Source organism: Siniperca chuatsi, linkage group LG15 (assembly GCF_020085105.1).
Source record: "Siniperca chuatsi isolate FFG_IHB_CAS linkage group LG15, ASM2008510v1, whole genome shotgun sequence".
NCBI classification, from domain to species: Eukaryota; Metazoa; Chordata; class Actinopteri; order Centrarchiformes; family Sinipercidae; genus Siniperca; species Siniperca chuatsi.
This window is the reverse complement of record NC_058056.1, coordinates 19,488,577-19,506,112: the sequence shown is the minus strand read 5'-3', so window position 1 is coordinate 19,506,112 and position 17,536 is coordinate 19,488,577. Positions and strand designations below refer to the sequence as shown.

Here is a 17,536-nt window from a genome sequence, read left to right as displayed (position 1 = left end):
TGGCTGCTCAGTCCCGATGAAAGGCTCACACCTATTGGTTCAATCTGAAAAAAGGCTTCTGATTGGTCCATTCTCATCCTCATGACCTTTCATCCCGTCAACCTCAGCAGCTAGCGCAGAATGTGTGACATGTTTAAGTAACTTAACTGCCCTTGAACTTTGTGACAGGTTACGAATTGAGATATGACACGAATAAAGTCGCGTAGACGGAAAGATGCGGGTTGTTAAGTGAAAGTACATGGTGAGTAAATGAAGATATTGCTCGCTAACTTCTTGTCAAACAGTGTGCTAATCGAGCTAAGCTAACTGACATGACAGCTTCATCAGTTTTAAGACGTTTATCTCTCAAGATGTTAACCGTTTATTGTGGCGAAAACAGCGGTGTATCTGTAGATGTACGAAAAGCAATGCCTAGTTTGTTAGCATGAAAGGTAAATGCCTCGTACTCAGAGAAGCGGCTTGCCAACTTATTTTTCTACCTAATTGCAATAACAATACAGTGCTATTTTCAGAGAACATACACGTATGATGAGACATTACTACTTGAATCATGTAGAAACAGTATTTCACAGTATAATATTGTGGAGAGAAAAAGTGGCCAGTAGTGTGTGTCTGACTATCCTGAAATGTCACAAAGGTAAAACCCCACATTCAGATAAATATCTCATACGTTTTATAGCTTTTAAAAGAAATGTTTTCTGAATTTATTTACTTAGATACAGAGAATATTTGTGTCCACATCTATAATAACAAACATCTCAATATTTTAATTTTTTTTTTAATTAGGCATCTCTATGGAAGCAGATAAAGGCTACACGGATTTGATTGATTGATTTAGTCACTGCTGAATTTTTAATATTGTCAATCTATACCACTGAAACATTTTGCTTTATAAAACAACATCTGAATTTATTTATACTGTTTGAGATTTCCAATAAGTCATTTTAAGTTGTGCAATTTCAAAAACTTAATTTTGAATATATTTTTTTCGGCTTCAAATGTAAGTATCTGATTTAAAAAAAAAAAAAAAAGTTCATCAAATTCTGTTGGCCATTTTCTGATGTAAAAATTCAAGTCAAAAATCTGGTTGCTCACATTTGATTGGTGGAATTCAGACACCAAAAAGAAAGATTACAAATTCAAGTTTAATTAAAATTATTCCTGAATGCAAGAAAGTTCAGATGAGCAACTGAAACTGCATTTTCTATATGAATTTGTGACAGCCTCACTGTATATATTGACATTAAGTTTCTCTCTGTAGTTTTCCAAAATCTTTCCAGAACTTTTCAGTATGTAGACAGCCAATGAATACATTTTCTATTGACTCATATTCTACTTTACAGCAGGACAGTACTTTGAGACTACATTACAGCAGTCGCTTGCTAACTAACAAACATTAGCTACAAAGCTGACAGATGAGTAGGGACATTAAGTTGTAATTTATCTAGCTGTTCCACACACTGAAAGGTTTACCAGCTTCCGTCTTGAGAAAACAGAGATGATTCATCCCACTTCTTTTCTGCAGCCTGCCTACATAGTATCTCTCCAGTCATGGTGGGGATTTTCCAAAGAACACTAAGACTGAGGACAGCTCTCAGACTTCTGAGCCTCCATAGCACTTTCTCATCTACAGCCACAGCCAGACTTTCACCTGTGGACCTCTGCAGTTCATTTCTTCCCACCACCTCATGGCAGTTAGGAGTTAGCTGTCAAAAGCTGCACACTGGGGCAGATGGGCCCAAGCCGTCGCCTGCTGCAGCCCCAGAGAGGCTGCCTTTCTCCAGAATAACTCCTAAAGATCTGGCCTTCTTCAGGAAGATCCTGCCAGGCAGAACCATCACTGACCCGGACCTGCTGGAGTGGAGTAATGTGGATTGGCTCAAGTCAGTGAGAGGTGATGGCTAGAAATTAATTTAGCTCGTTACACAAGATATATTTTCTCACACCAATTCACTGATGGTAATGTCTTTCATATTTCATTCCTCTTTTCATACATCGTCTGCAGGTTCCAGTGAAGTGCTGCTGAGACCTCAAACAACAGAGGAAGTTTCTCAAATTCTCAAGTAAAGAAGAAATAGTGGGTGGTAGGACAAGCACACAAGTGAGGGGTTTATAAGATGGTTAAAGTTGTTGTACTTCCCCTCCTGTAGGTATTGTAACAGTCGTAATCTGGCGGTGAACCCTCAAGGAGGTAACACTGGGCTGGTTGGGGGCAGCGTGCCGGTTTATGATGAGATCATCCTCTCCACTGCCCTCATGAACAACATTCTTACCTTTGATAGTATCTCTGGTAAGTCTTAAAATACTGAGGTTTCACCCAAAATGAGCCATCAGCCTTTTGAAAACAAGTGTTATGTACTTACAGCATATTTGAGTAATCTTTAGAGATTATTTTCTCCATATGTCAGGCATTCTGACATGTCAGGCAGGTTGTGTTTTGGAGAACTTGTCCCTTTACCTGGAGGAGAGAGACTACATCATGCCACTCGATCTCGGGGCAAAAGGCAGTTGCCACATTGGGGGAAACGTGGCAACTAATGCAGGTGGACTCCGGCTGCTGCGATACGGCTCCTTACACGGGACTGTGCTGGGTCTGGAAGTGGTGAGTGGAGTAAATAGATGAGGAACTTTGATATTCTTCAACAAGTAAGATGAAGTAAGAAGTAAGATGGTATGACTCTGATGATGAGGGATGAAATCACTGATCTAATGTTTATATATATATATATGTATGTGGCATGTACAGGTGTTGGCAGATGGGCGAGTGCTGGACTGCTTGGCCACACTGAGGAAAGATAATACAGGATATGACCTCAAACAGCTCTTTATAGGGTCAGAGGGCACACTGGGGGTTATCACCGCAGTGTCCATCCTTTGTCCACGCAAACCCAAATCTGTTAATGTGGTTTTTCTGGGTAGGATTTTCTCATTGCTTCTCCATTTACAACTACTCAAGCTATCTTACTCTAATTTTGACACTATTATTGGCTAGTGTTGCTAAGCAAGTGTGCAGGAAGTTAAGGAAATCATGTCACAATTCAATTTATTAATGTCAAGATGAGATTAGCGGATAATTATTTTATTCTCTTAAATTCTTGTTAGGCTGTGAGACCTTTGAGCAGCTACTGAAGACGTTTCAGCTCTGCAGAGGCATGCTGGGAGAAATTCTGTCAGCCTACGAATTTCTGGACAGTGAATGTATGAGGCTGCTGAATACGCACCTCAAACTACCCAATCCCATCTCTGGTAGGCGCACACACAAACACACACACACACACACACACACACACACACACACACACACACACACAGTTTGATAAGGTATACTCGGGATCTGCTCTTAATAGTAAGCCTTTGGCTCATGTGCCCTCCTTAAACCGTACCTCTCAGTTCACACTACAGGCCTTCACCTCCTCTGTTGTTAAGGAGGCACTTCAAGCTGTTGACTGCAGGAAAGCAACTGAGAAGAATAAACTACACCCTTATTTTTTAAAGCTTGGTTCCCCAAATATTGCTGAACAAATTACATCTCTTTAACCTCTCTATTTCTACTGGAGTTATCCCTTAGGTCTGAAAATCTGCAAATGTAGTCCCACTGCATAAGGGTGGTGATAAAAGTGATCTTAATAACAATTGGCCAACTTCCAAACTGTCCTGTCTGAACTTTCCTCTCAAGAAATTCAGTGTTATGTCTACTCCAATCTGGTTTCAGAGCTCAACACAGTACTGTCAGTGCTATTACTTTGGTTATAAATAATTGTATCTGCTTTTGACATTGGGAAATATTGTGCTGCCCTCTTTGTTGATTTATCAAAAGCATTTGACACTATTGATCATGCCACTGAGATACTACAACAAGCCTTTGACAATGTTCAGTAGGAAGCGGATAATTGAGGCCATCTTCTTATCTGTCTTGGACTATGGTAATGTTATCTATAGACACGCCTCTGCCATCACTCTTAAACTGCTAGATTCAGTTTATCACTGTGTTATGTTGATGTCTGTTTGTTTTCTCGTTACTTATTTTTTGTGTGTATTTATTCTGTTTTGTACTCTCGATATCATTGAAAATGAGGGCATGCCTTCAATGATTCCTTGAGATTTAAATAAAGGTTGAATGGAAAAAAAAAGAAAAAATACACATGCCAAACTCTTCCCTCTGTTTTCCAGATTGTCCATTCTACGTTGTCATAGAAACGTCTGGATCTGACCCAACACATGATGGGGAGAAACTCCACAATTTCTTAGAGGAGGCGATGACGTCATCATTGGTTACTGAAGGGACTGTGGCAACTGAAGACTCAAAAATAAAGGTTTTGTGTCTAATCTTTTCAAATTCCACGAAAAGACCAAATTGACTAACAAGTTTTTCTGTGTAGCCAAACCGTGAAAATGCTTATTTCTCTGTGCTGTAGGGCTGCATTCTTGTCAAAGAACTATTAAAAAGACACGTGAGCCACACCTTTTCACTAGGCGACATGTTCCTTAATTACAATGAGCATGGCCACTGCAATTTATTTTGAGTTAATCCCACATACCGTCATACTGCTGCAAAAACATAGTACAGCACCACATCCGTCGTTGAAAATAATCCCCAACAAATACACAATATAATCCATATCCACTTCCACCTTTTCAGGCTCTGTGGTCAATGCGTGAACGCGTCACAGAGGCGCTGACTCACGATGGCTTCAATTACAAGTATGACATCTCGCTTCCGGTGGAGCGGATCTACCAGCTGGTGACAGACATGAGGAAGCACCTGGGAGACCGGGCCAAGAGCGTGGTGGGATACGGACACGTAGGTAAGACCAGAAGATGGAAGATGTGTATAAGGAGGGAAATAATAACCTGCTTGCATGAGATGATTTCTTGGTAACTCTTTGATTACTATATACCTACACAGCTCAATCTCCATTCTGAAATACTTTTCCATTTTTATACAAAATACCAAGTTTTTGAGTAATTGTGGTATATTGGTGGTTTATACGCACCTCACTGCTAAATTGTACCCCCATCTCTTTCCATCTGTACTTTTAGGAGATGGAAACCTCCACTTGAACATCACTTCACCTGCCAAAGACCCCGCTCTCCTCGCCGCCATCGAGCCCTTTGTCTACGAGTGGACGGCCAGCTGTCACGGCAGCATCAGCGCAGAGCACGGACTGGGCCTGAAGAAGAGGAACTACATCTACTACAGTAAACCCAGCCAAGCTGTGGCTCTGATGGGTAATATCAAGGCCATGCTGGACCCCAAGGGCATTCTCAACCCTTACAAGACTTTACCAGACAAACTGAAATGACCCTGTGAACTGTGTCACTGCTGTGGGGTAGGTGGTTATGTGTACAGGGCTCATGCAGGAGCTCCATTTTAGCTACACCCTTGTTGCCAAATGTTTTTTATGGCAGCTCATGCCCTTTCCTGATACCTTTTTCCACACATTTAATGCAGAGCTGCAGGTTTTGCAGTCATTTGCTAGGCAAGCTGCAAACACCAAGTGACGTTTGTTTGTTCAGTATGTATCCAGAACCGTAAAAAGCAGTTTCGTTGTCATCTGCATTACAAAAGCATTACTTTCAGAATGACATCCACTTCGACAAGTTGCTGACTTTGTACTGTAGTGGTCTCTGGACTTGTATTACAAGTGAAGTTACTGCTAAACATTATCAACTACCTCTGCTCCTCACACTTTAGAGTAGCCTTAGTCTGATCCAGTTGTTATTCCACAGAATACTTAACACGTTTTAGATGTTAAATTAAGGACACTTTGTATAATAGATGAAAGGCACAGAACATATTTTTCAATATTGCTGAGAGGAAGTGAGTGAATGATCATGAGTGACATCTGTAAGCATTAGTGTGCCTACTAGTAGCCACTAAGGGGCAGACAGAAAACGAGTACAATAGTGTCTGGATAGACAGTGTAAGGTCTTGTGCATTTTAAAATGGTGTAAATACTTCCACCTCGCTATTGCTTTTAAGAAAGACTTTGTGAAAAATTGTGAACCTATAATTTTAAATTGCATTTGTAGAAATACACTCAGTTGCCAGTCCACCTAGCTAAAGCTAATGCAATCTAATACAACAGTCCTGCAATAAATCCTCCTTCATGGTTATAATATTCAGTTTTTGTTGAAACTATTTTAGAGGTGTTGATTCAACTTTATGGTCATTTTGGAGGCTGCAGTTTTGTGCTTTTGAACTGTATTGCATTACACAGAGACAGTTTTCTTTTATTTAGCCTATCCTCCTTGATATAAATGAGGTGAACAAAATAATGGAAACACCTGTTATTTTAACACAATACAACTCAAAAGTAAGGCTGTCGTTTTTGATACATGTTTAAAATGATATGATCTCTGTTAATTATACATGCGATAGCATTGAAAGTACTGAAGCGATAAATTATACTAGTATTGTATCGAAGTTTAAGATTCTGGTATTGTGACAACCTTACTCAAAAGCACCACAAACTGCAGCCCCCAAAATGATCATAAAGTTGAATCAACACGTCTCTAAAATCGTTACAACAAAAACCGATCATTATAACCTATGAAGGTTAGATTTATTTCAAGATTTTGCATTGGACTGCATTAGTTTCAGCTAGGTGTACCTAATGGACAGGCAAATGAGTACATCTTTTCTAAATCATAACAGAGGCTAGCTAATCATTAGGCAAGAGTGCAGTAAATGTTTTATTACATGTAAAAAAAGACAAAGCAACATTTTTTCCAAAACAAACCCAGCATTTGTGAACAAATTCACTTGTAACCACACACCTAGGCAACTTTATCTGTCTAAAATGAATCTTGAATAAAACAAATAAAGATGGAGTGTTTTTCTTGTAATTCAGGCAACTTGTAATGTGGCATGATGGGAGATTAGGAGTAAATGGAAGCCCACCTCGCTACAGAAAACTACTTCAGCTCCAATATCTTAAAACATGTCAGCTCTACCAGTCACAGGTCTTCCTTGATTCCTCTCTGCCTGCACAGTAGACTTTATTTTAAATCAGCCACAGTGAGTTTATGGAGTATGCCAGGCAGAGAGTATCAGTTCATTTCATACTCATATTCTTATTATAAAGATACAGACTAAAGCCTATTGGCAGGTACTTGCTGTGTGTCTATTCCTTGAACCACCAGGATAAACATGTATCTATAGTTTATCCCATTTTTTTCCATACAACAATCAAACCCAGTGGGAACCTTTTTCCTCCATTTCTCAACAAAACATTTACTAGCTCCAATAATGACAATATGGGTACAGAAAGTCCAGTAGAGTAGATGCCTATATATGTATACAGTCAGTCTCACACATCAGTCTTACTTATCCTCAGTAGTGTGGTAGCAGTGGAGATTTAATACATAAATATCATACTATTTTTAAAAAGTTTAAAAACTATTTTGATTCTATTGGCTCTTTTCCTTCTGTAAGTGAACATATTTGTGTGTTTTGTAGTGTGTGTGTGTGTGTGTTTGTGGCTATAGTTTGCATGTTCTAATGAAGCTAAATGAGTGAAACACTTCTGATTGTCTCTGAGCAGAATGCTACAACTACATGCCACAAACACTGGCTGGGGATCAGAAATTGAATTGTAAGAGACACTCAGCATGGTGTATGTGTGTGCGTGCAGTCATAAATGAGCGTTAAAGCATTGTGATGGGGTACTACAATATGCCATCCATGTTCTTCACACTTAGTAACAGTCTGCAGTTCAGGTCAGTGCGAACACATTGGTAACTGGTTTGTGTCCTGTAGCAAAGGCTGGCTTATTCAGACAGGACAGGTCCAAACGTCTGTGTGGGCTTCAAGTCAGAGAAAGGGATGTCAGTGGAAGGCAACCACAGTGAAAGTGAGAGAGCAAGAGAAGGATGAGGCTGGATGACACTAGAACAACTCTTTCTTCTGGTCCTCTGTCCATCCCCCTTATCGCCCTTTCTCCTTTGGAAAAAAAAAACTGGGCTCTTCTCTAAGCCGACCCCTGACATCAGGCAGCTGCCTCTGAGGCTCGTCTCCCTCTCATGAATCCTTGCCCTTCTCCAGAGAGCTGTGAATCTTGTCCAGGGTTTTCTTAATGCGCAGTGCAGTCAGCCTGGCAGAGGGGTTCTGGTACCAACACTCCTTCATCAGTTTCACCAGAGCAGAGAGAGTCTGAGAGAGACGAGAAAAACAGAGGATGGGAAATAAAAGGAGAGTCATGCAGTGATACACCCACAGTGAGAGGAAACTCTGCGATCAATGTGACTGCAAGAGCTTTTAGATGTATAAGGGCATTCTAGGTACTAGTGGGGTACAGCTATCTGGTACCAATCTCTCTTGCCTTGTTTAGCGTTTTACAGTTGCTGTAAATATCCACAATGCTGACATCGTAACAAGCTCACAGAAGTACAAAATAGATGTTTAGAATGTGTATCTCCAACCATCCAAATACTTGAATGACTGAGGCTTGCCTGTTAACTGTTTAACTGGCCCGAGAAGGTACAGAGTTCAACATCTTGATTGACATCTTGACATTTTAAAACACGCTGTTGTGGGGATCAAATAAATCGTATTTCTTAAAGCAGTGGTTCCCATATTTTTTGGCTTGTGTCCCTTTAAAACAATGTCTACAAGTGACCACTTTAGTGGGTTTAATATGTCAATGAGTCTGGAGCAGTTCAACCAAAGTGATTTTTCCCCCTTACATTGTTTTGTTTAAATCATTTTAAAGTCCTGAAATGCTAAAACTATCTAGTATTTCACAAGAAAATAGGATTTATTAAAGTAAAAAAATATATATATATTTTTAGTGTAAAAAAAGTATTTTCATGATTCTCGCCTGTCCCTCCTTGTGACCCCTCAGATTCATCCCGACCCCCAGGTTGGGAACCACCGTCTTAAAGTGTCCATAAACACTGGGTCACACAGGTACCCACACACCCAAAACATTTGGCCATTCATTTTCACGCAATACTGATTAGTCAACAGACACTGAAATCCTGGTGCTGATAAACTCTATTTTAAGGATTTTCTTAAAAACCAAGTGGCCACTTTTCTATAGCTGACCAAACATTTTGACATCCCAGAGGAACGTGAATAATCATTTCTTTAAAATGATTAAATAAAGTATAATAAAAGACTAATGACTCACAGGATCAGAAAACCAACGATTGGGAATGAAAGGCCTCTGCTGCTCCACACACACCACCTTCCTCATGTCCTCAAAGCTGGGGTCATTTGGCACCTGATCATAGAATGGAGGCTTGTACTCCTCAACAATACCTGGGAAGTCAAATTGAGGTAAGCAAGAGGATGAACTAGTGGTAAATTAGGTCTCCCTCCTAACAGCAGGGCCTGAAGCCGATCAGAACCACCAGGTGGTTGTTTATTTGTCACACTAAAAAAATGCCCTAAATGCATGACACTCACCATTGCTGTATGTGCGTCTTGCTATCTCCCACAGCACCAGCCCAAAGGCCCAGATGTCCACTCTCTTATAGGCATCAAAGCAGTCTGTCTGAATTGTCTCATCCAGCACTTCAGGTGCCATGTAACGCTTGGTGCCAACCTTTGGATTGTTGCCCACATCCAGCAGGTTGTCTGCCTGGGAGTGGGTTACAGCCAGACCTGTAGCATTCAGTTACATACAGTATTATAGTGGGAAAGATCTGTGCACACACACACATGAATGCACACAGGTAAAAGATAGACAGATGCAGCGCAACTCAATGGACACAATGCTGGTTTCCAAACCATAAAAATGCTCAAAAGAAAGAGAGAGTCAACATTTGTTTGATTAACATACGTAAACATGTATTTTGATGAGAATCAAAATACAAAAGAATGTTTGCTTACAATTAAGACACCACAAGATACCTGAAAAACCCAATCTTTCTGTGATCTAATTCTTTTGTGATTTTATTTTCATTTTTGTAAAATGTCTGTTTACTACTGATCAGTAACACTATAAAAATAAACTCTCTAAAAAGGAAAAAATGTAAATATATTGTCCTGTTAGTGCTACTAAAACAAGTACCAGATAGCTATGAGTGGATTGGTTTGTCTGAAGCATGAAGTACTGCACTGAGGACACAAAGGGTCCAAAAACCCAAAGACTAACAACTTCATAGTAGCAGTAGGTGAAAATAAAATACTGGATAACTGACTGACCCAGGTCTGCGATGGAGCAGCGCAGCTCCTTTGTGACCAGAATGTTTTTGCTCTTCAGGTCGCGGTGTGCGATGGCCGGTTTCCCCTCTGTGCCAAAGATCTCTGTGTGCAGGTGCACTAGGCCGCACGCTATCGACGCCGCCATCGCCAAGCCCTCTGACATCTCCACGGCAACTCGCTGCAAGTAGTCATAAAGTGAACCGTTCTCATGGTAATGGGTGATGAGCCACAGCTGGGTGCTGGAGTTGCGAGATGTCATGTCAGATGCCATGAAGCCTGGGAGGAGAGACAGGGGAGGCGGCAGACAGGACAACAACACAGATGAGAATAAAACGTGAAAGATCATCAAACTTTATATTAGTCAAGTTTCTCTTGCATGGATCGCATTGATTACTGGCCTATTTTGCTATATTGCACAGGTGTTGCTTTTTTATTGCATTCTCCTCTATGTTTAACTGCTTTCAAACATAAAGGTGTTAAGACACAAGAACGTTAAAGGAAACAAACTGGTCTGCAGGATCATCAACATTTTTGTGTGTAACAGACGCACCCAGTATGTTTTCATGTCTTAGCAGCACTGTATTGTAGATCTCCGTCTCTCTGAACCAGGACTTCTCATCTCGTGAGGAGAAGATTTTTACAGCCACGTTCTCCCCCTGCCACTGGCCCCTCCACACCTCCCCATACCTTCCTTTGCCTGGAAAAGAGAGATGAGAAGAGGAGAAATTGAGAGACAGTTGCGCAGGAATACATAAAAGGGAATATACAGATACATGAGTTTTAAAAAAGTTAATCATTGTCTGCATTTTTCAATTTGAAAAATGGCTACAGCTGAAGGAGCTCAGAGTCTGATTTGTCTGACACAGATCTGATGTTTCCACATCAACAGCACAAAGCCACATTTTTCCAATTCCAAACTGGTACAAACTGTACTGTACGGTACTGTGGTACAAAACAGGATCCCAAAGATTGTGACCTACATAGTTTCATTTAAATGCTCAAATTGAAATTTGTCAGAGTTGCCAGGACAACGAGTAAACCTTACATCAACAACCTAGGACATAACATGGTCAACAACACAAAAACTGGAAAGACAAAGAAACACATTACTTGTGTTTTGACAGATGCTTTAAATAAGTAAAAAATTATGTGACCTATCATTGTTGCCCTCATATCATCTGTTTGACATCACTGTCACTGATATTTGTGTGTATCTTAATAAATACGGGTTACATTCTAGAATAAATGTGTAGTCATCCAAAACACTGATATCAACAACAAACTGATTCTCATGATTATCAAGAAACGAATGATGACAATTTGCTTTCTGTGCAAGTAAGCTAATCTGTACTGTAGGTTACTTGTGGATTTTTGTCAGAGACCTGAGTCCAGCCTGCAGATGGCCTGTGGACCGTGGTGTGTTATACCTACCTACACACTCCATCAGACTGATCTGCCTGGCCACAGTTCTCTGGACGAGGAAGGGAAGACCTGAACCACTGCCTGATGTACAAGAGTGGTCTAACAGGTCCTAAAGACAGACACAGATACCAGATTAGTTGTGTATGGAGCATATGTATACACACATCACATGTAGGTGCAAGGCTGCTGGACTTCAGCATCTACAAAGATTCAACTGGGATCAAAACGTTGTCTATTTATAAAGAAAATGTGGTTTGGAGAAGAAATGTGGGACCTAATTAAGGCATAGACAGCAGGAAATAATTGTAACTAAAACACTATAATCTTGGTGTGAAATCAGGGTGCCAGCAGGTTTCACTAATTAGATAGTTTTATACACTTTGTGAATACCAATTAAAATAGAATAAAAAGAAAGCAGGGTTTGTTCTATCGCATTTGAATGAATTTAATTTCTCCTTAGAGAAGCAGTGTACCATAAAACCATATTAGACATTTACAAAGTGAATTTGAAACACAAAAAGCAATATTTAACTCAGCACCATTTAAGGCCATAAATTTAGACCAACCAAATAATCTGACATCCTTCACCTTGTAGATCCTTGACTTATAACTGAAGGTCGATGCACGTAAACAAGAGTCAGCAAAACTGAAACGCTTTTCAAAAATAATTTCTGGGAGAGGAAAATACCTTGCTAATACAGATGTACACACTATTAAGGCTGGGAGTGCAGAACATGTGAGATGGAATTAGAGCCCGACCGATATGGGATTTTTGAGACCGATACTGATTTATGGGGGGGAAAATTCACAGATTACTGATATGGCGGCCAATAGTTAATTTTTTAGCTGGAATGAAAATAGAACTTTTCTATGTGGATTGTGCACCGATTTGCCTGTGCTGGTTTATAGTTTTAACCATTAGTGAGGTAGCTGTTACATTTCATGACACCAGCTGTAGTTCACTGGTATGATGCAAGTTCTAGAGAGCTGCTTCTTCTCTCTGATATTACATTGCTTGCCACTGTAGTGACAGTGCACTCTGCTGGATAAACTGGATAAAAAATATTGGCCGATAATAGCAGCCGACCAATAGATGGAATCTCTGATTACTTTATTGCGTATCTCTTGTCATTGTTTCAACAAGAACTCCTGTTCTTACCGCTAAAGTGCTGTCTCCCACATTGGAGGAGATGAGGCCATCTATGGCTCCCTGCTCGGTATCAAACTCCTGCAGCCTCTGCAGACGGCCATGGTGGAGCCTCCTGCAGGCCAAAACTGACACTAAAGATAGCAGAGCCAGAACCACCACAGGACCAAGTACAAAGAGAGCTAAGGTTTCCACACGATACCGAACTGGCTCGCCTTCAGGGGCTGTGAGCAAGAGTATAGAAGAAACAGGTAGAGAGTGGAGAAAAGGGAAAAATTAGATAGTGACATGTCAGATTATTTAATAGACAGTTACAGGACATAACTACTATATTTGACAATTCACCTCCTTGCTAAAATGAAGCATGTTATGATCTAATATCCACCTGTTGGAAGAAGAGACATCAGCGAACTTGTGGTGGTGTTGCTGTTGCACATGTCCTGGGAGCAGCAGAAAATGGCCTGGTGGAAGGACGGATTTGTGGAGCAATGCAAAAGGACTTTCTCCAGCCCCTCCAGGCAGCCGCGCTCAAACACCACCCCGCTGCTGCTGACTTTGACAGAGGAGAAGCAACGCGTACCTTGGCACAGGGTGGCCTGGAGGCATTTAGGGCTGTCACACAGACACACCAACTGTCCATCTGTGGAAGAGATGATATGAGTTCACCATAGCCTCATGCTGTTTCACAGTGCATAGAAAAACACACACACACACACACACTGGTGATTTATTTATGGCAGCAAGCCAACAGAAAGACTTCTGTCTCACCAACTTTCTCACTCAAACTAGCAAGCTGCTAGCATGCTTACCATAACTGTGCCCTACAAGACAGACAAGCAGCAATGGGCACTCTGGTAACCCTCTAGCAGTTGACACCAGGAGGATGGGACTTTTACTGTGCCCCAAAATTGTGTCTGTAATAGCCATAAATGATGACAAGTATGGTCAAATAACAAATCCTCCACTTTTCCCCATTTATAATTTTATTGATTAGCCAATGTACCTAGCATATGATTCAGACACCACTCACTGTTAAACTGCATTTTTATTTCAGTGTTTTTGTGCAGTGGAGATTCATCACTCTTGAAAAAGCTGATCATAAAACTTTTTTCTCCCCCACTGTCAATAAGGAAAAAATCTCAAATGCAAATGGAGTTCGTAGCGAGATGTTACAGCTGAACAGGACTTTTCCAAACTGCTTGATTTCAAAATCTTAAAACAGAACACACCATGTCTTTTGAAAAGCCAGAATGAACCACTGCAGGTAGGTTGTTTTACACTCGTTTTTATTTACCTCTATGGCAACTCTGGATGACACACAAATGGTGTTTAGCTATATGCATCACGTTTGACATCACAGATATATTAAGGCATTTATTTTAAAACTGTCAAAAAACAGCTATAGTTGACAGATTATTGAGCACAGTACCTGAGCCCTCAGCTGATGTCTGCAGAGTCTGCAGCAAGAGCAGCAGAAAGACTTGGACACTGCAACGATCCATGTTTCAGTGCACTGACAGAAGAAGAGAAGAGGAGCCAGAGAGTTCAAATGAGTACACTCTTGCAAAGAGGATAATTACATTTACCCCCTCTATGCATTCTGATGATGCCTGCTAAGGTTTCAGACAGAAAGGAAGCAACAACTTATAATGGCTGAATGCAAAGAGTCCTCTGTTTGTCTTTGTTAACGTTTTATTTAATACACATTACTGATTATGGAATAAACTGCAGCCATTTCAAAGACAACCACCTGGAACTTAATTACACTATTAGTTTAAAAAGTGAAATGTCTTTACCTTTCCGTAACATAATCATGTGGTTAGTTCGTACGTTGTTGATTAACAAGCTAATGACTACTAATGGCTTTTAAAAAGGTAATATTTGCTCTACAGGAGCTGGTCCTCTGCAGTCTCACAGTTAAGGTAGCATTGACAACAACTAACAATACAAATTCTGCTAGCAAGCTAACACCTTAAATTTCAATGTCACAGCCTGTGGTTATGACGTAAAGTATACGAACAAGCAAAGCTATCAGCAACTTCTTCTTTGTAAACATCACAGGCTGCAGGCCTCTTTGTTTGTTGTAGCTAACAGGCTATTAACAAGCGGTTTTATTGGCCGCCCAGGCGCCTCGGAGGCGCCAGTCAGACAGGCGGCTGCCCGATGCTTTTGCTGCTGTTAGCCTTGTAAGCTAAGCTAGCTGTACAGCACAAAGCGCAGCCTGGCAGCCCGGGCGAGAACTGTCAAAACAGAGCGGTCAAAAACATCCACCTACCTGGCACACTCGAAATACACCCTCTAACTCATCCTGTGATGTTGGTGTATCCCTATATTAGATTTAAATAATCGTATTAGCGTGAATTGCGATATAAGAAGCAGAACCACAGCCCAGCCCACCTACTGGCTGTCTGCCCTTCCAGCCCATGACGTCACCAAAACATTATCATCGAGATGCATTGTGGGGCAGAGGAGTCCTCCAACTGGTTGTAGGCTAAAAAAAAACATAACATCAGTGATAAACTATTTCAATGGGTATAACATAAATTATCTGTATATGACAGTTCATTGGAAACGGTAAGTCTTCCCTTAAGCCTTTTCCCCCAAGGTACATTTACTCACGAACTGTAGAAGTATTTAGTCAATACTAATAAATACAATACTGGCACTTTAACTTTACTTTTGTTTTGGTAAATATTTTACTATTCTTTATTTAACTATATATATGTCCAATTGTGGAAGAAGTATTAAGATACTTAGTAAAAGTAAAAAGTAAGTAAAAGTGGTAATACCACAATGTAAAAACACTCAAGTACAAGTTCTGCATTCAAAATCGTATTCAAGTATAAGTACAGAAGTATTGACAGCAAAATATACTTAATGTATCAAAAGTAAAAGTATTAATTATGCAGAATAGCCTAATATAAAATAAAAAAGCATAAAATTAAAGTGTTCAAGTAGGGTAAGCTACAAGTACCTCAAAATTGTATTTAAGTACAGTACTTGAGTTAATGTGCTAAGTTACTTTGCACCATTTCTGATATGTAGTTTGTTGGTACTTAATTCCTTGAGTTAGAGTTTTATGTGTTTGCACAAGTTCAAAAATCAAACAAATGACTTGAAATTGTAGTGAAAATAAATGTGCAGGGAGAGGAAAATAGGCCCGAAAGTACAAATAATTTAAAACAACATTCACACTGTCAAAGACCTAAATGACTACTACAACATTTAAATATTTCTTAGAGATTAATGCACCAATAACTTAACATAACAGAGATAATTTTAGAATAATATGAGACATTAGGTTATAAATGTCTTGGTTTTACATATAACATATTTTGCATATTTATATACAGATATATTTTTACATTGTTGTATGACTAGGATTTGAATACCACTATCAGGAAAAAGATGTCGTTAATTACTTTGTGTATCTCCCTCAGTAGCCTAAACTTAGAGCGGATGATGCATGAGCATGTCCCCTCCAAATACAAACTGCATGACTCACACAACTTTAACAGCTTCAGGGAATATCAGGGAGAAGTCACTGAATATCCTGTAATTTTAACTCTGAAAAAATCTCACATTTATCGTACAGTCCAGTCTGTGTGGGTGAGCATTCACTTGGCAATCTAAGGTCACAGTGATTATAGCATCCGGGAACAATTCCGGGTAGAATATGTTAACAAATATTAAATCTTCCAATATAAAACATTCGTTTAATAACTACCAATGATGACTGATAGTCTAATAAAACTTCATGGGTCAGTTTCTCAACATTATGAGATTATTGACAGTTTTAAGTAACATTTAAGTGACCTAACTTCAGCTAATAATCCACACTCTTTTTTTTTGTCTGTTTGCATACTTACTTAAATGTGAAAAGTCTGCCTAACATCACAGTCACTGTCGTTCTCTGGGGCAGCTCCATAGAAAGATGGCATAGTGAAGTTTTGGCTAAATTTAGATCAATGCTTGATTCTCTATGAATCGTCAATCAGAGTGATTTGTCTTAAGGGGAAACACTCCAGGTGAATAGGGTAAATAATTTAACTAATAGATATCACCATGAAACTTCCCCAGTTGATTACTATTACATTTAGACAATTGTTGTTTGTGTTACAAGTTTTCTGAAATTGTAAAAGAAAAATGCCTTAATTTGCATACATTTCCAGAACAGAAATCTGAAAGCCAGGTTCGAAATTCTTGTTTCATTTTGTTGACATAGTAGTCAAAGGTTTTTACAGAGGGAGTTTTAGATAAACGTTTTTATCACATGCAGCAGTCATAAAAAAATCCATTTTATATATCAGGGTTTCCTGCAGTGTTTAATAGCACAGGCAGGCCCCCATGCCTGAAACAAAGACTACCTCCACTGATATCATAAGAAATTAATGCACTTTTGTGAAATGAAACATTTAGTGTTAGGGGAAATTAGCAGAGGTGTTGTTTCACAAAGCAAATGCCATATATTTAATGAGTGAGGCTGTTGTTTAGATCATTGTCTACTTGTTGCTTACCACCTCAGCTAAACAGTTTCCCTAGAAAAGTAAAAAAGCACATATTTCATTTGGAATACTTTGTGATTGCTTGATTTAAAAAGTCCCCCTGAGCTTCCTTGTCCATTCACCCATGCATGCTGAGGATCGGATATCCCACAAGAGCTCTCCCTGTCTAAAAAGCTGCATGAAAACTAAGATGACCCTTCATCTCCCGAGCAACCATGTAGATCTGACATTGCTTAACACTGCAACTAAAAGGTGGATTAGAAGGTGAATTCATTTTACTTGTCTGTTCAACAAACTCTTACCTGTTTA

General features: G+C 39.7%; 2 protein-coding genes across 3 annotated transcripts; one reads left to right on the top strand and one right to left on the bottom strand.

Moving 5' to 3' along the window:
• The first annotated feature begins 66 nt into the window (after positions 1-66).
• d2hgdh (D-2-hydroxyglutarate dehydrogenase) lies at positions 67-6,834 on the top strand. Its single transcript, XM_044167288.1, has 10 exons — positions 67-241; positions 1,526-1,894; positions 2,006-2,063; positions 2,151-2,290; positions 2,409-2,602; positions 2,747-2,915; positions 3,103-3,246; positions 4,171-4,313; positions 4,640-4,805; positions 5,041-6,834. The coding sequence occupies exons 2-10, from the start codon at positions 1,552-1,554 to the stop codon at positions 5,301-5,303; spliced, it is 1,620 nt and encodes a 539-aa protein (XP_044023223.1). The 5' UTR covers positions 67-241; positions 1,526-1,551; the 3' UTR covers positions 5,304-6,834.
• On the bottom strand, positions 6,679-15,158 carry acvr1l (activin A receptor, type 1 like). Of its 2 annotated transcripts, XM_044167289.1 has the most exons (10): positions 14,998-15,158; positions 14,152-14,235; positions 13,108-13,362; positions 12,735-12,946; positions 11,585-11,684; positions 10,704-10,850; positions 10,154-10,429; positions 9,413-9,610; positions 9,135-9,265; positions 6,679-8,155 (listed from the first exon to the last, which is right to left on the bottom strand). In XM_044167289.1, the coding sequence occupies exons 2-10, from the start codon at positions 14,222-14,224 to the stop codon at positions 8,024-8,026; spliced, it is 1,524 nt and encodes a 507-aa protein (XP_044023224.1). In that variant the 5' UTR covers positions 14,225-14,235; positions 14,998-15,158; the 3' UTR covers positions 6,679-8,023. The 2 variants fall into 2 exon arrangements, with proteins under 2 accessions (XP_044023224.1, XP_044023225.1); XM_044167290.1 differs by lacking the exon at positions 9,135-9,265.
• Between the last annotated feature and the right edge of the window lie 2,378 nt (positions 15,159-17,536).

What these genes read in the sequence shown, in the direction of transcription:
- d2hgdh (XM_044167288.1), top strand. Translation starts at nt 1,552, where the DNA reads ATGGTGGGGATTTTCCAAAGAACACTAAGACTGAGGACAGCTCTCAGA. An exon ending in TACCTTTGATAGTATCTCTG is followed by an intron (nt 2,291 to 2,408) that starts GTAAGTCTTAAA and finishes TCCATATGTCAG; the next exon opens with GCATTCTGACATGTCAGGCA. An exon ending in TGTTAATGTGGTTTTTCTGG is followed by an intron (nt 2,916 to 3,102) that starts GTAGGATTTTCT and finishes AATTCTTGTTAG; the next exon opens with GCTGTGAGACCTTTGAGCAG.
- acvr1l (XM_044167289.1), bottom strand. Translation starts at nt 14,224, where the DNA reads ATGGATCGTTGCAGTGTCCAAGTCTTTCTGCTGCTCTTGCTGCAGACT. An exon ending in CAGTCTGATGGAGTGTGTAG is followed by an intron (nt 10,851 to 11,584) that starts GTAGGTATAACA and finishes TCTCTTTTCCAG; the next exon opens with GCAAAGGAAGGTATGGGGAG. An exon ending in AAGACGCACATACAGCAATG is followed by an intron (nt 9,266 to 9,412) that starts GTGAGTGTCATG and finishes TTGACTTCCCAG; the next exon opens with GTATTGTTGAGGAGTACAAG.